At 51.2% G+C, this 15,016-nt stretch overlaps 1 protein-coding gene across 13 annotated transcripts in view; it reads right to left on the bottom strand.

Moving 5' to 3' along the window:
* DNMBP (dynamin binding protein) overlaps positions 1-15,016 on the bottom strand; it is a 28,679-nt gene that overhangs the window by 7,448 nt on the left and 6,215 nt on the right. For 4 of the 13 annotated variants that reach the window (XM_015867205.2, XM_085554569.1, XM_032445357.2 and 1 more), the window contains 3 exons: positions 13,864-14,042; positions 11,452-11,574; positions 9,008-10,906 (listed from right to left, as the gene is read on the bottom strand). In XM_015867205.2, the coding sequence (XP_015722691.2) occupies positions 9,008-10,906; positions 11,452-11,574; positions 13,864-14,008 (2,167 nt within the window). In that variant the 5' untranslated portion in view covers positions 14,009-14,042. Of the gene's footprint in view, positions 1-52; positions 526-3,718; positions 4,013-6,213; positions 7,445-9,007; positions 10,907-11,451; positions 11,575-13,863; positions 14,043-15,016 lie in introns of those variants that run through there. The other 9 variants (XM_085554575.1, XM_085554577.1, XM_085554578.1 and 6 more) reach the window with 5 other exon arrangements.

Genomic DNA, 15,016 nt, shown 5'->3' with positions numbered 1-15,016 from the left:
CAGTAACATCTGGTCCAACTCTTGTATGGCAAGGTCAGGAGGCACGTAGCACCTCTGAAATGACCAAACATGGTGGTCAGAGAGCAGGGACAGCAGGACTGTTCCCACAGCCTGCCTTCATTATCAGTACCAGTACGCTGCACTATGGCCTCACAGTGCTGAGTGCTGCAGGACAAGGATAGCTTGCAGTCAGGTCCTCTCTGCCCGAAGCCTCAGAGTACCAGGAGTCAGAGTTGCCTCCTGCTCACTGTTGTAATCCAAATATTCCCCCTGTCCACTTCCCTGCTGCTCCTGGCAGCTACAAAAACTTGCTGCGAGTCCACCTGGGCCCAGAGACCCTGATGCTCACCACTCCTAGTTATCCCCTAACCCCACTGCCCTCCCACACCAAGAAGACGAGCTCCCCAACTGCACCCTGGCTGCGGCCTGGCTGTGGCTGCTGTCCCTTCCCTTGGGGCTGGGAAAGGGGTCTCCATTCTCTAGCTCCGGGGCATTTCCATGTGAATAGCTGAAAAGGCCTCCAGGCACCCACAATGGGGCTGCAGGCAGCAAAGCCTGGAGCTGGAGCGTGACCAGAAGCACGCTGTGGGGCTCAGGAAGCCATTGCCGGCAGCGGGGAGGCTCAAAAGTGGGGTAGCAGCAATCAGGACCAGTATCTTACACCAAGGCTGAGCCCTGGCGAGGCTGTGGGCAGTGGGCAGGCAGTGTGAGCACATACAGGGGCAGAGGCATGGGGTGGCTGCACGCATCCCACGCTGACAGCAGTGGTGCATGGTCTGGAATAACCCCATGTCCCCAGCACAGCTCAGGGACAGCCCCAGGCCAGGGCAACTGTGCCCTCGGAATGGTTTTGCCTCTGTCAAACCACTGTGGGCAGTACAGTGCAGGGAGCCCTGCCCCAGGCTTGGGGCACGCTGGTGGCTCTACACCCTCATCCTCTCCGTCCCAGAGCCTGGCTGCTGGCTTTCCTCCTGGTTTTCTGTCCCACCTGCAGCTCCTCGGCCAGCCCAACCCCCTCTTGTTTTCATTCAGGTTCAGAGACATTTTATCCCAGCAGATTCCTGGGCCCCAGCAACTCTCTGCTCCACCTGCCTGCTGCTGAAAGCATGTGCCCTCTGGCCCGAAACACAGCACCAGCTCCCCATGTTCAGCCACACAGCCGTCCCAGCCAGGCTCTGGCCCATGAACTCAGCTCCCCCGCATTGCACTGCTGTTTTGCAGAGCTGACACCCCTTTGCAGCACAACCATCCTGTGATTTTAGGCCAGTGGCCGATGTGACAAATGCCCACCAACTCCCACAGGTCCCCAGCTGCTCTGTGTCACAGGGATTTAATCAGTTGGGGGCAGACCCCCCAGCTCTGATATTTGTACAAATATTTTCGCAGGATTTTACATTTACTGCTTACATTTGCACAGCATCTGCAAAGCCTCAGTTACAGAACTGGCCCTTTGTGCAGGGTCCTCTAAGAACACAACAGGGATGTGCTGCCACAGATACAGAGACTGCAGGCGGAACAACAGCAGGGACAAAGGAATGCTCAGATAATGGGGTCTGCAGCTAACAGCTCCCAAAGAGCAATGAAACACAAACGGCAAGTGAGTTATATTAGATGTTTGTTTGTTCAAGAAATGGCGTTTGTTTGGCAGGAAAGCGCATTCAAGTGGAAGAGCAAGATGGAAGAAGCAGGGAGGCGTTAATTTGAATGTAAAGCAGGTGAGTGAAACCAAGGGCAGGTGGGGTGTGAGCTGACACTGCCCTGAAGGAGCTGACAAAGCACAAAGGGTTGCCCAGGAAGCTGTGAAAAGAACCGTATTCAACAACAGCCCATGTAGCAGACAAACAAATCAGTAAACTGCAGGGAGCCACAAAGATCAAACTCCGCTCCTGGGAAACATTAAACGTGATTCAAGATTAAATGGGAAAGATTAGATTTACCACAGCCAAATATCTGAACTGTGCATTTACCCACATGCAAAATGGCAATGACCCAGATGAAACTTCATGCAAGATGTCCCAGACTTCACTGTATTGCCAAACAATCCCACTGTGCACTCAGCCACAGACATCTGGTGGCTGCAAGAGACTGTGACTGCAGGGAAGCCCCTATTTATGCCAAGTAGGTCCTTGGATCCTCACCGTCAGCATTCCCACCAGCAGCTTGGAGCCACACAGCTCGGCTCTGGCTCTGCAGAGCTGGGCACCAGGCACAGCACACAATGCTCAGCCCTGCCCCAAGCAGGGAAATCCCCCTTTGCACCCACGCTCTGCTCCAGTTCCAGCTCAGAGAGACGAGCTGGGGATCCCTGGAATCTGTATCTGCTCCTCACACTCTGGCCAGCAAAGTGTGGGCAAGTCTGTGAGCACCCCAGGGCAAGTGCCTGATGCTCGAGACTTCCAGCTCCCACACCTTTCCTGTGCAAGTTTCAAATCCCCCTCCGGGAGAGGGAAGGGAAAACCTTCCCTGCCCAAGTTTTCAGCACATAATGGCCATCAAGGCAGCCTGCCTGACCTGGCAAAGCTGTCTGCCTGATCCACCCACTTACACTGTCAGCGTTTCCATTACATTGCCTGTGATTTCTGAACACTCAGACTAATTCCCCTCTGACTTTCTTGCTCTGAATATTTCAAGACATATTCAAAACACAGTGATGCTGCAGCCAGCTCTCCGATAACCCTTGCTGTTCATCACCAGCATCCTCCTTCAGCCACAAACTCAAAATGCTATCCCACTTATTTCAACACTCAGAGCACAAAGACTCAAATCACAGAATCTGTTTTTAATACTTTACACTTCTACCTCACCTGTATTTCATACAACCTGTTTCTGACATATTTTAAAACTCTCCCTTTCGTATTTCAGACTATTTCTGCTGACTGCCACCCAGTTCGTTTTTTCCTGTTTGTTCCATACTTCTAATTGCAGCACTCCATAAATGAATCTCATTCAGCATTTAACTAAACTCACATTCTTTCACAACTGTGGTTTTTGGTCACCTAATACATGGTCTTCAAACAGATGCTCTGTTTGGACATTAACTCCCTGCCCATGCCACCAGTCCCGGAGTCCCTCACACGCCACAGCTGGACTGGTCTCCGTTAGTTTACAGGAATGCAACTGGTATTTCTAATGAAGCCACCAAATTCCAATCCAGTGACCAATTGGTGTTTACCCATGACAGAGCTGCCCAGAGAGCATTCAGACATACTCTTCCAAACACACTGTTTTCAACCACAATTCTTAGAGACTCAAGTTCTGTCCATCCGAAGCTCCTGCAGGAGCTCTGCAATCCATATCCCTGCATTTAACTCTCTAGCAACTTATTTTTTCAATTCCCTTGGGTGCTTTCGTGACCAATTAACTCTGCGCTGCTTTAACATGCTGCACTGGTCTCCTATCAGAGCTGCTGGTGCTGACACATGGGAGGCCTGACATCAATGGAGGAAAACAAGCAGTGAGGTGCTGAGGTGGAGCACACTCCCACCTCAACCTGCCCATGGAGACCATGATTTTAACATTGCAATCACACAGCTCACACTGCTCAGCTTAGAAGCTCAACAACAACCTTCTAATCAACAAAAACATCCAGTTCTTGCAACCCAAGCTGTGATCACACACACAGCTAGAGCTTTTTACCCTGCTTCACTCTGGGAGTGGATTCATGTGCACCAGACCCAACAGGATTCGCATCCATCACGCGCTTCTCATCAGGGCTCACCTGCCAGCATCCCCTGTCTCACTGTGCTCGCACTGCTAACCCAGTCCAGGGAGGGCCGTGCTGTCCATCGGCTGCTGCAGTTGGAGCTGGCTCTGCCCCTGACTCCTTCAGGAGGGGGGGTAACTCAGCAAGCAACAAAGAAGGGCCAGCTCCCAGGCCAAACTCAAGGAGCTCCAGTGCTGAGGACAAGCCCTGTGCAGCCTCACTCAGCACCAGCCTCTGATTTTGTGCCTGCAAGAAAAGCCCAGCCTTGGGCTCACAGCTCAGCACAGCCAAGCAGTGACTAAGGACAAAACAAACCAGCTGCAAATATTTGAAGTATGTGAACGCTGGGAGGGGAGGGGTTACTGCCTAGCAAGAGAGGAGAGGGGATGAAACTAGGGCGGGGAATAATTAATCTGAGGGAAAGGCTAAGCTCCCTGCCAGGAGCAGGATCTGGCTGGGGTGAAAACTCACTCTGGATTTAGACAGTAAGCCCGTAACAGATACATCCACTACTCTGAAAGCAACAAACTAAATACATTGAATATTTCACTTTCCCTTGGGAGCAGTGACCGAAATCCAAACCCTAAGGATGAGCTGAAGAGGAACAGACTGGGGGGGAGGGGTGGGGGGGGGGGGGGGCGGCATTTCTCCAGGAATACCAGGACTCATCTCAAAGTTGTCCCACCTGGAACCCACTGGTTCCCTCTGAGGTCCTCTGGTGAAGGTGGAACTGCAGCAAAGCACATGCCTGACCCTTGGAGGAAGACAGGGCTCATGAGATTCTCATTGGCAGACACATGAGGAGCCCTGGGAGGGATTCATATGGCCTTCTGGGGAGAGCCCTGTCCCAGTTGCCCTTAAGGCAGATGGGATCCACATGCCTCCTGGCTGTACTTCTCTACCATCCGCTCCAACACCACTGAGCAGACCACCAATAAAAATGATTGTGAGCAAAAATACCAGCAGAATAAATAAATAAATAAATAATGGAAAATGAAAGGCCTTTAAAAAGGTATTTTAAGCAGATAATCTAAACACTGTTACGCAATCAAGGAAGAGAACAATAACGATGGGTCTGTGCTTCAGCAAAACCAGCAAATGTAAACAGATACATGAATGAATATAGAAAAACAGACAATAGACAATAAACACCAGGAACTGAAAAAGACAGAAAAATGAGAAGGAACATATTAAAAAACGATTCATGGCAGAAATAAGAAGTTTTAGTTTCAAATGAAGGAAAAAAGTACTACTTTATAATCCAATTTCATTTCCACTCAGGACAAGAGAAAGCCTTTTAATGACCTAATCCCATTAGTAAGGAGGGAGAGTAGAATTCTTGATAAGTTTGATGAAAAAGGCAGAATTATATGGTAAATATTGTCTCTTCCTATTTGAAAAACAGAAGAAAGACCTTGCAGATTAGCATTTGAAACTTGCCTGGGGACAACATCTAGAAAAGAAGACACTTGCAATGAGATTCTCCAGGGACTGTGTTTAGAGTTGGTCGGATATAATATTTTCAAAGTAAATGGAAAAACCACTGTGGTTCTGTAGAGAACCAAACATTGATTCTGTATGATCACGAATAAGGATGCTGCATACCCATCACTAACAAAGCTGAGGTATTTTGAACAAGATAGAATTACTCAAACCAACAGGTTTAACACAGGGAAAAAAAAAAATCATCAACTAAAAAGCTCCAATTTAGCAGATAAAGGTTGGGAATTGAAAGCTGAAAAGCAACACATCAGCATGCAAAACGTTCTAGAGTGAGGATGAGTATCCAGCACCACCAAACAGGTGGGGTCTCTGCTTAGAGCACTGGGCAGACACATCCAAATCTTATCTCAGAGATGCTTTAACCAAAGAACTGTCACTGTGCTGCAGAGTTCCCCAGGCCCATCTGGGAGTTATCTGGTTGTTTCCTCAGATGCAGCTCCTGCAGGCTGCCCCTGCCCCATTCTGAGCCTCCCCAAGCTCTGCCCCTAGCCCCTCCTAGCTTCCCAGATGCCCTTTGAACATCCTGGCACCACAAAACCACTCCCTTGCCCTGGAGACAAGACTGAGCAAAGTCCCACCTACCAACACAGTGCAGAAATGCAGCCTCTGGAGTCTGCTGAATCAAATACCTCGAGAGAACAAATTTCACTGTAAGCTGATAGCCAGCCACGGCCTGCAGCCCTGCTGCCTGGGTGTTTGCTGCACTGCTGTGCTGTACTCTGCACTCCAACCTCCTCCAAGGGCAGCACATGCATGGGTACCTGAGACAAATGCTGGCAGAAAGGGTACAACTGCAAACAGGTCCTCGGACACACATCTGCCCAACACAAAGGTCTCCTTCACTCATCCTACCCAGACCCCACCACCATCCAATTGAAGACCTAACCGCACAAAGTTGCGTGCATCCCCAGGATTTCCTCGGGAACCCTGCTACCTCAGGACAAGGGCAGGGTTAGGGAATGCCCAAGGCCACCGCACCGACACCTCCCAAGCATTTCTCTGCATACCTTGCTTCTCCTTTCTGGTCTGTACAAATTCTGAGCGCCGCAGGGTGCTGGGAGCCGTCCTCCTGTACAAACTGTTTCTCTGCAGTGAAGAGCCTGTCCTGCTCTCTTCCTTGGCCTCCTGCTCCCAGATGTGGCTCCAGTCTGGCCGGCCCGTGCGGACCCTTGAGTGCTGTGCTCGTTCTGGTTCCCCACAGCCATTGCAGCCCACGTCCTGCATCCCTGACTGTCTGCAGGACGTGTTTGACCCCAGGCTGCTGGTGTCTCCCGAGGACCAGGATGTCAACAAGTGAGCTCCATGACCTCCAGACGGATCACTGCAGTCCATGGCAACACCTTTCAGCTGCCTGTGCTGTTCAGAATCTCCATGATCCTCCAGATCCCTGATGTTTACATACTGCCTTTCCTGCTCTCTACATTCCTCACAGCCTCCAGCCTCTCTATGCCACTTTTTTCTTTCCCTGCCTACTTGATAACCTCCATCTTCTCTATACTGCCTTTCCCCTTCCCTATATCCCCTGTCCTGCCTACATTGCCTTTCCCTTTCCCCACAGTATCTCCCATCCCTATTATAGTCCCTAGGATCTCCATCCCTATGACACCTTCTGCCTTCCCTATACTCTCCAGGGCCTCTGTCCTCTCTGTACCGCCTTCCCCCCTCCTTACCCTCCCCAGGCCCTCTGTCCCCTCTGTACTGCCCTTCTCCCTCCTCGGGATTGCAGTCTCTGTATTGAACACCCTCCCTCTCATTCATCCCACAATTTCTGTCCTTTGTAAATGGGCTTTTGCCTTTCCAAACGTTGTCTGCTCTCCTGTAGTCCGTGTACTGGTTATCCGCCTTCCAAAAGCCTTCACAGTCTCCGTTCCCGCTCCATCCATCCACAGAGATGCCCTCCCCTCTCCAGTCACTGTCCCAGCCTCTGTCTGCTCCCCTCTTCACCCTGGGTCTCTCGTTCCAGCGACTCTCACTGTGCAGGCCCATGACGTCCCCTCTCCTCGCAGCACAATCTTCATACTCCCAGCTGAGGAGCCGGGGCTCCTGCCTTGGTTTCTCTGTGCCATGTTCTGTTCCAGGATAAGAGCACATCGTCCTGCTGGGTTGCAGCTCCCTTTGCTCCCGCTCCTTGAGCCCACACCCAGGCTGACACCTCTTCTCTCTCTGCTCTGACGCTTCCTTCCCAGGTACAATGCAACGCAACGCAACACAGGCAGCACTTCCTGAAACCAGCCAGCAAAGGTAGGAAGAGGCGCGTGCCCAATGGCCTCCAGCCCCAGCCTCCTCCACCTGCTGCCCAAGCTAATCAGTAACCAGTTAGAAGCAGACTCCCACCGGCCAAACCGGCTGCACTGCTTTGGGAGAGTCCGCAGCCTCCCCATGGGCCACTAGGAGGCAGGGAAAAGGAGAGCAGTGGGGCACGAGGAGGCCATGGCTTAAGACCAACATCCCCAGGGAAGGAAAAGGTGCATGTGAGACTGGGGAACCACAGAGCAGATAGCACGTACCAGATCTCCTTCCCTTGCCTCCACACTCCTGCCAGTTCCAGCAGGCAGCATGCAGCCTGAACATCGTAGCGTAGCAGAGGCTGGGCTCTGCTCCATGCATCCTGAGAGAAACCGAACCCCCAGGCTTCGCTTCTAACCTGGTGCAGAGCCATCCTTCTTCCAGCCCTCACCCGCAGCCCCTGGGAAGAGCAGGAGGCAAGCAGCACTGGGGCAGAGCCTCCTGCTCCAAGTGCAAGAGGATGAAAACAAATCCTGCGCTCATCTGGCCTTTAGCACAACCTCCAGTGTACATGCAAGACATGCCCGAGAAGGAACCTGCAGATTTTAAACATGTTTTAGAAAAACACACACTTTCTGCTTCTCCTTTGATACGCAGAGGAGTTGGGTTCCTCCTAATGTTACTCCAGCCCTACTCTGTGCCCTTAGGTAGGGCAAGTATTTACTATAGGATCAGAAAAGCTAATTCCAAACCCTCGGGTCTCTTGAGGGGGTGAAAAATCCTCTGGGACTACAAATCAATGGGCAAGATGTCCCTGCCAGAACATTAGTTCCTGCCTAAAACTTCCAGTTCAGATAACTAACAGAGCATGGGTTCAGCATGACCTCCCTCTGTCAGGAAGCAATGGGACAGAGGAAACATTTCCCAGAATGATCCACCCCACCAGAAAATTTCCCAGAAATTTTCCCTAGATTTGCCTTTTCCTAGCTTCAAACCTTGTATCTTCTAAGCATCCTTCTTGCACTCCACTGATGCGGAGGCTGCAGGTCACCCTGCGCACTGATATCACCCTTCATTCCCACGTGCTCTGCATCAGAGCTCCTGGACTCCACAGTGTTGATTAAGTGGTGGGAGGCTGGAGGCAATGAAGTCAGAATGAGTAATTCTGAGGCAGGAGCTGGCATTTCACTCCACCTCCCGCATGCAGTGCCCACATTTCCTGCACATCGTGGGTTTTAGGAACAGAAGCACACTGTAAGAGCTCATTGGATAAGTGGGGAAAAGGGACTGTGGGAGATGTATGTGATCCTGCTTCCACTTTGTCTATTGTATTACCAAGTATAACATAGTTAACAGCACTGATCTCAATATCATATGGGTCTTCAGAGCCCAGATGTGCCCATATAAACCAGACAACTCTCTTCTCCTAGAATAAAGCCAAATCATGACGATTTGCAGCACCACAGCATTAACAAAAATGACCCAAATCAAGAATTAAAGACTGGCTCAAGTGGTGCCTGTACCTGGAGAGGACAGTTGTCCCAAAGAACCTCTGTTCCATGCTGCTGTACTCACCTCTCAGCTCCTGCAGCTCTGCACTGAGGCTCTCAATGTTGGAGTCACAGAAATCAAGGTTCTCCAGGGTCTCTGCTCTCACCAGCTCATCCTGCTGCTCCTCCAGCAGCAAGGTGAGCTCAGTGCGGGTCTTCCTGTAAGCCTCCAGGTCTCGCTCCAGCTCTCCAATCCTCATCAGCAAGATGGAGCAGGGAGAAGCTGATCCTGTCTGCGTTGCATCCTCACGGCTTTCCTCCGTATGCTGCTCTGCTACATTGGGTTGCAGCTGTGGAGGGACCACGCTCCTCCTCTGAGTGCTTGACGGAGGCCGGGGAGCGGGCCGGGAGGGCTTCACCGAGAATGACAGAGACCGGCCTTTGGGCATGGGAGTTGTTGCAAGGGTGCTGGGCCGAGGAGGGGGTGGTCTTAGGGCCTTCCTCCTTTCTGGCAGCTTGGCAAGGGGGGCACACTTGGGAGACCCACGAACAATGTCATTCTCAGAGCTATAGTCCAAGATAGAGAAGTGACGGGAGATCTTGTCCTGCTCAGCACTGGTACTCGACAGACTCTTCTCAAACTGCACCAGTTGCTCTGTCAGTTTTGAGTCAAGGTCTGTGCCACTGTGCCCCTGTGCTGCCAGTGAGGAGCACTCGCTCCAGCTCCCAGCCCGTGTATCCAGACCCATGTGGACACCTCCCCAGCCAGAAGAACAAGGTTTGGACTTCTGCTGGTCATCCACCCAACCATCCAGGTCCTGGATGCTGCTCTGCTTCTCCTGGGGCTCTGATGCTGCCCAGCTGCTAGGAGGAGGAATGGCCTGGCTTCCACAAATGTCTGGTGGGGAGCAGGGAGTCTGTGAGGGCATGGTGGGTCTGCTGCCATCACGCTCAGGCAGGGCTGGAGGTTCCAATACACCTGCTTGGCCTGGCTCACTGCTATGCTGCGGAGGCAGCTGAGTAGAGGGGAGAAGGCCATTGACTGTCTTTGTGCATTCAAAAGGGAGGGAATCTGCTGTGGTTCCGGGATGTAATTCCTGGAGCCCTGCATCAGGAAAGGCCTGACACTGCCTCAAGTCAGTGCTCAAAGGAGCCTCAGATCTCCCTGCCATATGAGACACAACAGTGTCAGGCTCAGGGTGTGCAACCAAGCCATCCTCCTTGTCCCAGCTATCTTTTTCCAGCAAAGGGAGAACTCTGGAGCAGGTGCTCTCTAAGTCTTGATGGATAATCACCTCACAGCTGCCTCCAGCCAGGGGATCACCAGCACCCACCTTTTCCCTGTAAAGGTCAGAAGCCTCCAGTCTCACAAATCTGTGTGGGAAGATACCACGTTTCCCCCTCAGTTCCCCCTCTAGCCAGCCATCCTCCAGAATGCCCACAATCCGAATCCTGTCACCCACATCAAAATCCAGTTCCTCAGACTCCAAAGCTTGGAACTGGTACAAGGCAACACCATAGGTGCTCCCTGGCTCCTGCCCTCCATTCTCTCTGCCATCTTCCTCCTGCTTGGTAGGCACTGTCCCATTGGTGTCACAACGCCCTGCAGGCTCTTGATCCACTGAGGTTCCTGCTGCTCTCAGAGGAGTAAGCAGCTCCACAAAACCTTCTGGGAAAATGCCCCTGCGGCCTTGGAGCTCCCCCTCAAACCAACCAGGCTCTGGTATGCCAACGATGTTGATCACATCCCCTTCTCTGAAGTCCAACTCCTCCTCCAGCTGAGCAGAAAGGCCCATCAAGGCCCTGGCTTGGCCCAGTGAGTAGGCAGGTACCTCCAGGAGAGAGCTGTGGGAGAACTGACAGCTCCGAACTGTAAGGTGCAACTCCCTCACACATGATGAAGGGAAAAAGCCCTTGGAACCACAGCTGCTTCTGCCTTGGAGCCAGCTGGAGTCCAGAGGACCACTCAGGATCACCAAGTCTCCTGTAGGGAATGAGACATACCAGTTCAAAACTGCCCTCCTGATTGCTTCTCACCTCTTGTTCCTGCCTTCCTGTGGCCTTACTGGCTGTGGGTAAGGTCTGGCACTCCACATGAAGTGCAGTTTTCTGGGGGTGCACAAGAGCACAGACTGGAGGTGAGGCATGAAGCATCAGCAGTCTCATGCACACACATAACTAAGATTCACAGTTTGAAATGAGTTTCTAACAGTCAAGTAGCTTTACAGATTGATTCCCTCCCACCCCCTCTCAAACACATGTCTAGGATTTAGGGTTGGGAGTGCAATTAAATGGCAGCTGTAAGTCTACTGTAATCACACAACTCTAGTATTTGGAGTTTCAAGGGTAAGAAATAAGAAATTGGTATTGAGAGGTGGCAGGAACACAAAGGTTCTCACATGCTGTGGGGAATCAGAAAATTTTTCTCTGCCGCTCTAGGCAGGATGCTGCAACTAGGCTCACCCCATGCTTCTAGAAGAAGGGAAGGTGTCTATGAGATGCAAAGCAAAGGAAGAGAACAGGGATTACCTCTCTGCAATGACAAGCTCCCTGGCTCTTGAGATGTGAAGTCACTGGTACAAACAAACAGCTTCTCTCCCTGCTTCAGAAGGGGAATATCCACCAGTTCCACAAAGCTGCTAGGAAACTGCCCTGAAATGAGAAGCAGCTGTCAGCAATGAGTCCTTCCTGTAGCCCACCACAACTCCCTCCACCCTCCTTCCAGACCCTGGAATCTACTTCTCTTGCTAAAGGAAAATGCTGCATCCATAGCTACCCAGGGAACATCGGCAGCGTGAAGGAAGAGGAAATTTCTGCGGATTTAAATACTAACAGAACAAAAATCATTATGTCTTTGGCTCGCTCCAGGCAACCAATACTATCAACACTGAGTTCCTGGGAACAGACATACCAGGTTTTCTCCTCTTCCTCTGCTCAATTCACCAATCACAGCCATGACAAGGACTGGGATCCAGTAGTGCTAGACCACAAGACCAGTGTCTTCTGACAGGGCATATCCACCTTGTGCTTCCTGCTCTGTAAGGCTTGGCCCCAGCACAGCCTCAGCACTGAAGTCATGATACCAAACTTGGGAAGGCCAGGTCTGTGATCAAGAGGCTCTGCCACAGCTGCAGCACTGCTAAGGCTGCAGGGACCTTCCCCATTTTACCACCTCATGCAGGTATTTCACCATGGCACCCACTGCTGGATGCCCAGCTATTCTGAGCAGGCAAAGCTACGCACGCTTGTTGGCCATTTTAAGACCTTACCCAGCTACTGATTTCAGTCCCAGGATCACTGGATATAGCAGAGCCCACTGCAAAGCCCACTACAAATGTCACTGCAATCTTTTACAATCTATTGCAGAGAGAAATGATGGAATATGGGCCAGCAGCACTTCCAGCATTCACTCGTGATTTCCACTCAATATGATGTTTACATTCTCTATAAAAACTTAGAGACATCATATTGAAGGCATTCAGTACTTTCAACTGGGACTAGGCAGTTTCCCACCTGCTGTCATTAACCTGAGGTGGAACCAACAGCCCACAGGCTTCCAGTTTCAGTGGCTTCCTTTACAGTTTTAACCAACTCCTCCTCTTTTTTTCCATGCCAGTTTCCTGCTCTGTACATGGAAACAACCTAAGAGTGTTAGGAAGGAAATAATGGAGCTACACTAATTATTCCCCATAGAGCATTAAGTATTATTATTGGTAGGCTGCAGCACTGCCACAGCTTCTACTAAAAAGTGCTTTTTCAATCCCCTGAAACTTTAGCTTAGAAAACTGGGCAGAAAACTACAACAGCTGTTCCAAGGAAAAGCAGGAATGCAAAAGGAGTTTGAGTTAAAGGTCACTAAAAACATGCTGTTTGACTTCAGTGTGTTTCTTTATCTTTGAGCTACGATATACATCTGTTTGTTGTTCCTTCATAGCTTCATCTTCTTGAGAATAAGTGCATCAGTTACACCAGGAGAAATAACAGTGGTGAAGTAGCTGCTGGTGATTTCTGCATAAGTAATTTGTACCCAGTAACTTCAGCAGCAGCAGGATTAGGCATGCACTCATTTAATGCCATTTATCAGCTAAATGGAGCACAGGAGAAAATCCCTCCTCTCCACCTTTGCTCCTGTCCATCTTTGTTTTACACAGAGACAGGCGCCTGACAGCCCACAGCTGGCAGCAGAGCCCAGACTGCTGCTGCAAGGCAGCCCCGTCTCCACAGCCAGGCCTGGAAGTGCAGCACTCCCGTCATGCTGAGCAAGGAGTGGGGCTTATGCTTTGAAGTGGCCTGGTTTTCATCTTGCTGAGAGCTCACGTGTCTTCTCAACATCAGTACGAAGATGAGAAAGGGCTGCATAAAACAGGATGAGACTTTTAGTGTTTCACTAAGAGCATTTTGCTGCTTCAAAAGTTTCTCACACTTACCCCAAGTTTAACAGACTTGCACACTACTTAAGGCGCCCAGGTATTGATGGCAGCTTGCTTGGGAAAGTGTTTTAAAGCAGAAAGGAGGAAGCAGGACTGAGTCAGAGGGTTCCAAGGGGGACATGGAATCTCCCACTGACTTGACCTGACAAGGTCACTTAGCATTTCCATTCTCAGTGCATCTGTTTCCTCTCCCCTTCCAGTGCCACAGCAGGTCAGCACATAAACTAGCCAGGAAATGGGCTGTCCCACCATAGAGGATGCAGCTAGCACCTAGTGTTATGAAGCTCCTGCCTTGAGGAGTGACACAACACTGACCTCTCAAAAACAACTGAGCTGCCTGAACTTTAGAGGTGCAGCTTGCAGGAGATTGGTGGCAGGGAACCCGCATCCTCAGTCCCAACTGAAGTCCAGCGAAAGATTTAGTAAAATGCATGTCCCACTGGCAGAGTGAAGGCCAGGGAAGATGCCCTGAGCACCTACAAATCTAGGTATGGACACCTCCAGCTCTTACCTGTGACGCCTTCCTTTTTGCCAAGCAGCCAGAACTCATCCACCACATCCAGCACCTCGATGACATCACCCACAAAGAGGGGCAGCTCCTCAGAAACGCTGGGACAGAAATCAAAGACTGCTCGTACCACAGAGCCAGCTTCCATTGCGTGGGGTCTGCAGGCAGATCGGGACCTATGGCTGAGACACAGTGAGAAGTTCATTAGCAGCAAGAAACACCTGAAATTACCACATTTCAGAAAGGGAAGACCTTCTCAAGCATAAGAGACAGGGATACTATGAGGAAGTCTTGTTCCGAGCTCACAAAACCCCTTCTTGTGCCTCAGACCTTGCTGCCACAGGAGTGGTGTTTTCCAGTAGTCCAACCTGACTTGTGCAGCCTCTGTGGCTACCTCCGCTGGGACTTGTTTGTGCTGTACCAGAGAGAGAAACTGCAAGAAAATCTGGGACTGAATTCTCATCAGGAAGGAAGTGCGGAGAGGAGGAAGCTCCAAGCTTCCCTGACGCCAGGGCAGACCCGGAGCCTGCTGGGGCCTCTGTGAGCAGGCAGCAGACATCACTGCTTGCCCAGTCCCTTCTGGAAGGCTGGGCAAATGCAACCCCTCCCCACATATTCTGCTTGCCTGAGCTCCTGTCCCTGGAGCCGCAGCCAATGAAGAATGCAAGGCCTGCTGTGAAGCCCTGAACAAGGCTGAAATTCTCTCCTCACAGAAGAACTGAGGGACATGTCCTACACCCAGAAAGTCTGCCCCTTCCTTTAAAGCAGCTGCTGAGCCAGGACCCTGCTGCTGTCCTCCTGCACCAGGGTGACAACACAGCAAGGCACACCATGAACAGATGGCCCTGTATGGTCCACCTGAGCCCTGGTGAGTCAGGAACACTTGCAAACAGAGCAGAAACACAGCCTTGCTATGGAGGTACGGCAAACTTCCACCAGGAGTGCCAGCAAGGGATCCAGCCAGGGAAATGCTTTCTGCTGACAGGACTGCCGTGTTTATCCAGTCCGACTCACCTCTTGGGAACAAAGAGGGTCTGTGCTCAGCAGAACCACATCCCTCCTACCCCAGCCATGCCCACATTCTACCACCACCACACCCCCACTCCCAGCCCAGCATCCCTATGCTGCTCTACTATGAGCATGTGAGATCCTTGGG

Source organism: Coturnix japonica, chromosome 8, assembly GCF_054131305.1.
Source record: "Coturnix japonica strain WE chromosome 8, WE-NBRP24, whole genome shotgun sequence".
Taxonomy (NCBI): Eukaryota; Metazoa; Chordata; class Aves; order Galliformes; family Phasianidae; genus Coturnix; species Coturnix japonica.
This window is presented reverse-complemented; position numbering and strand designations above follow the sequence as displayed.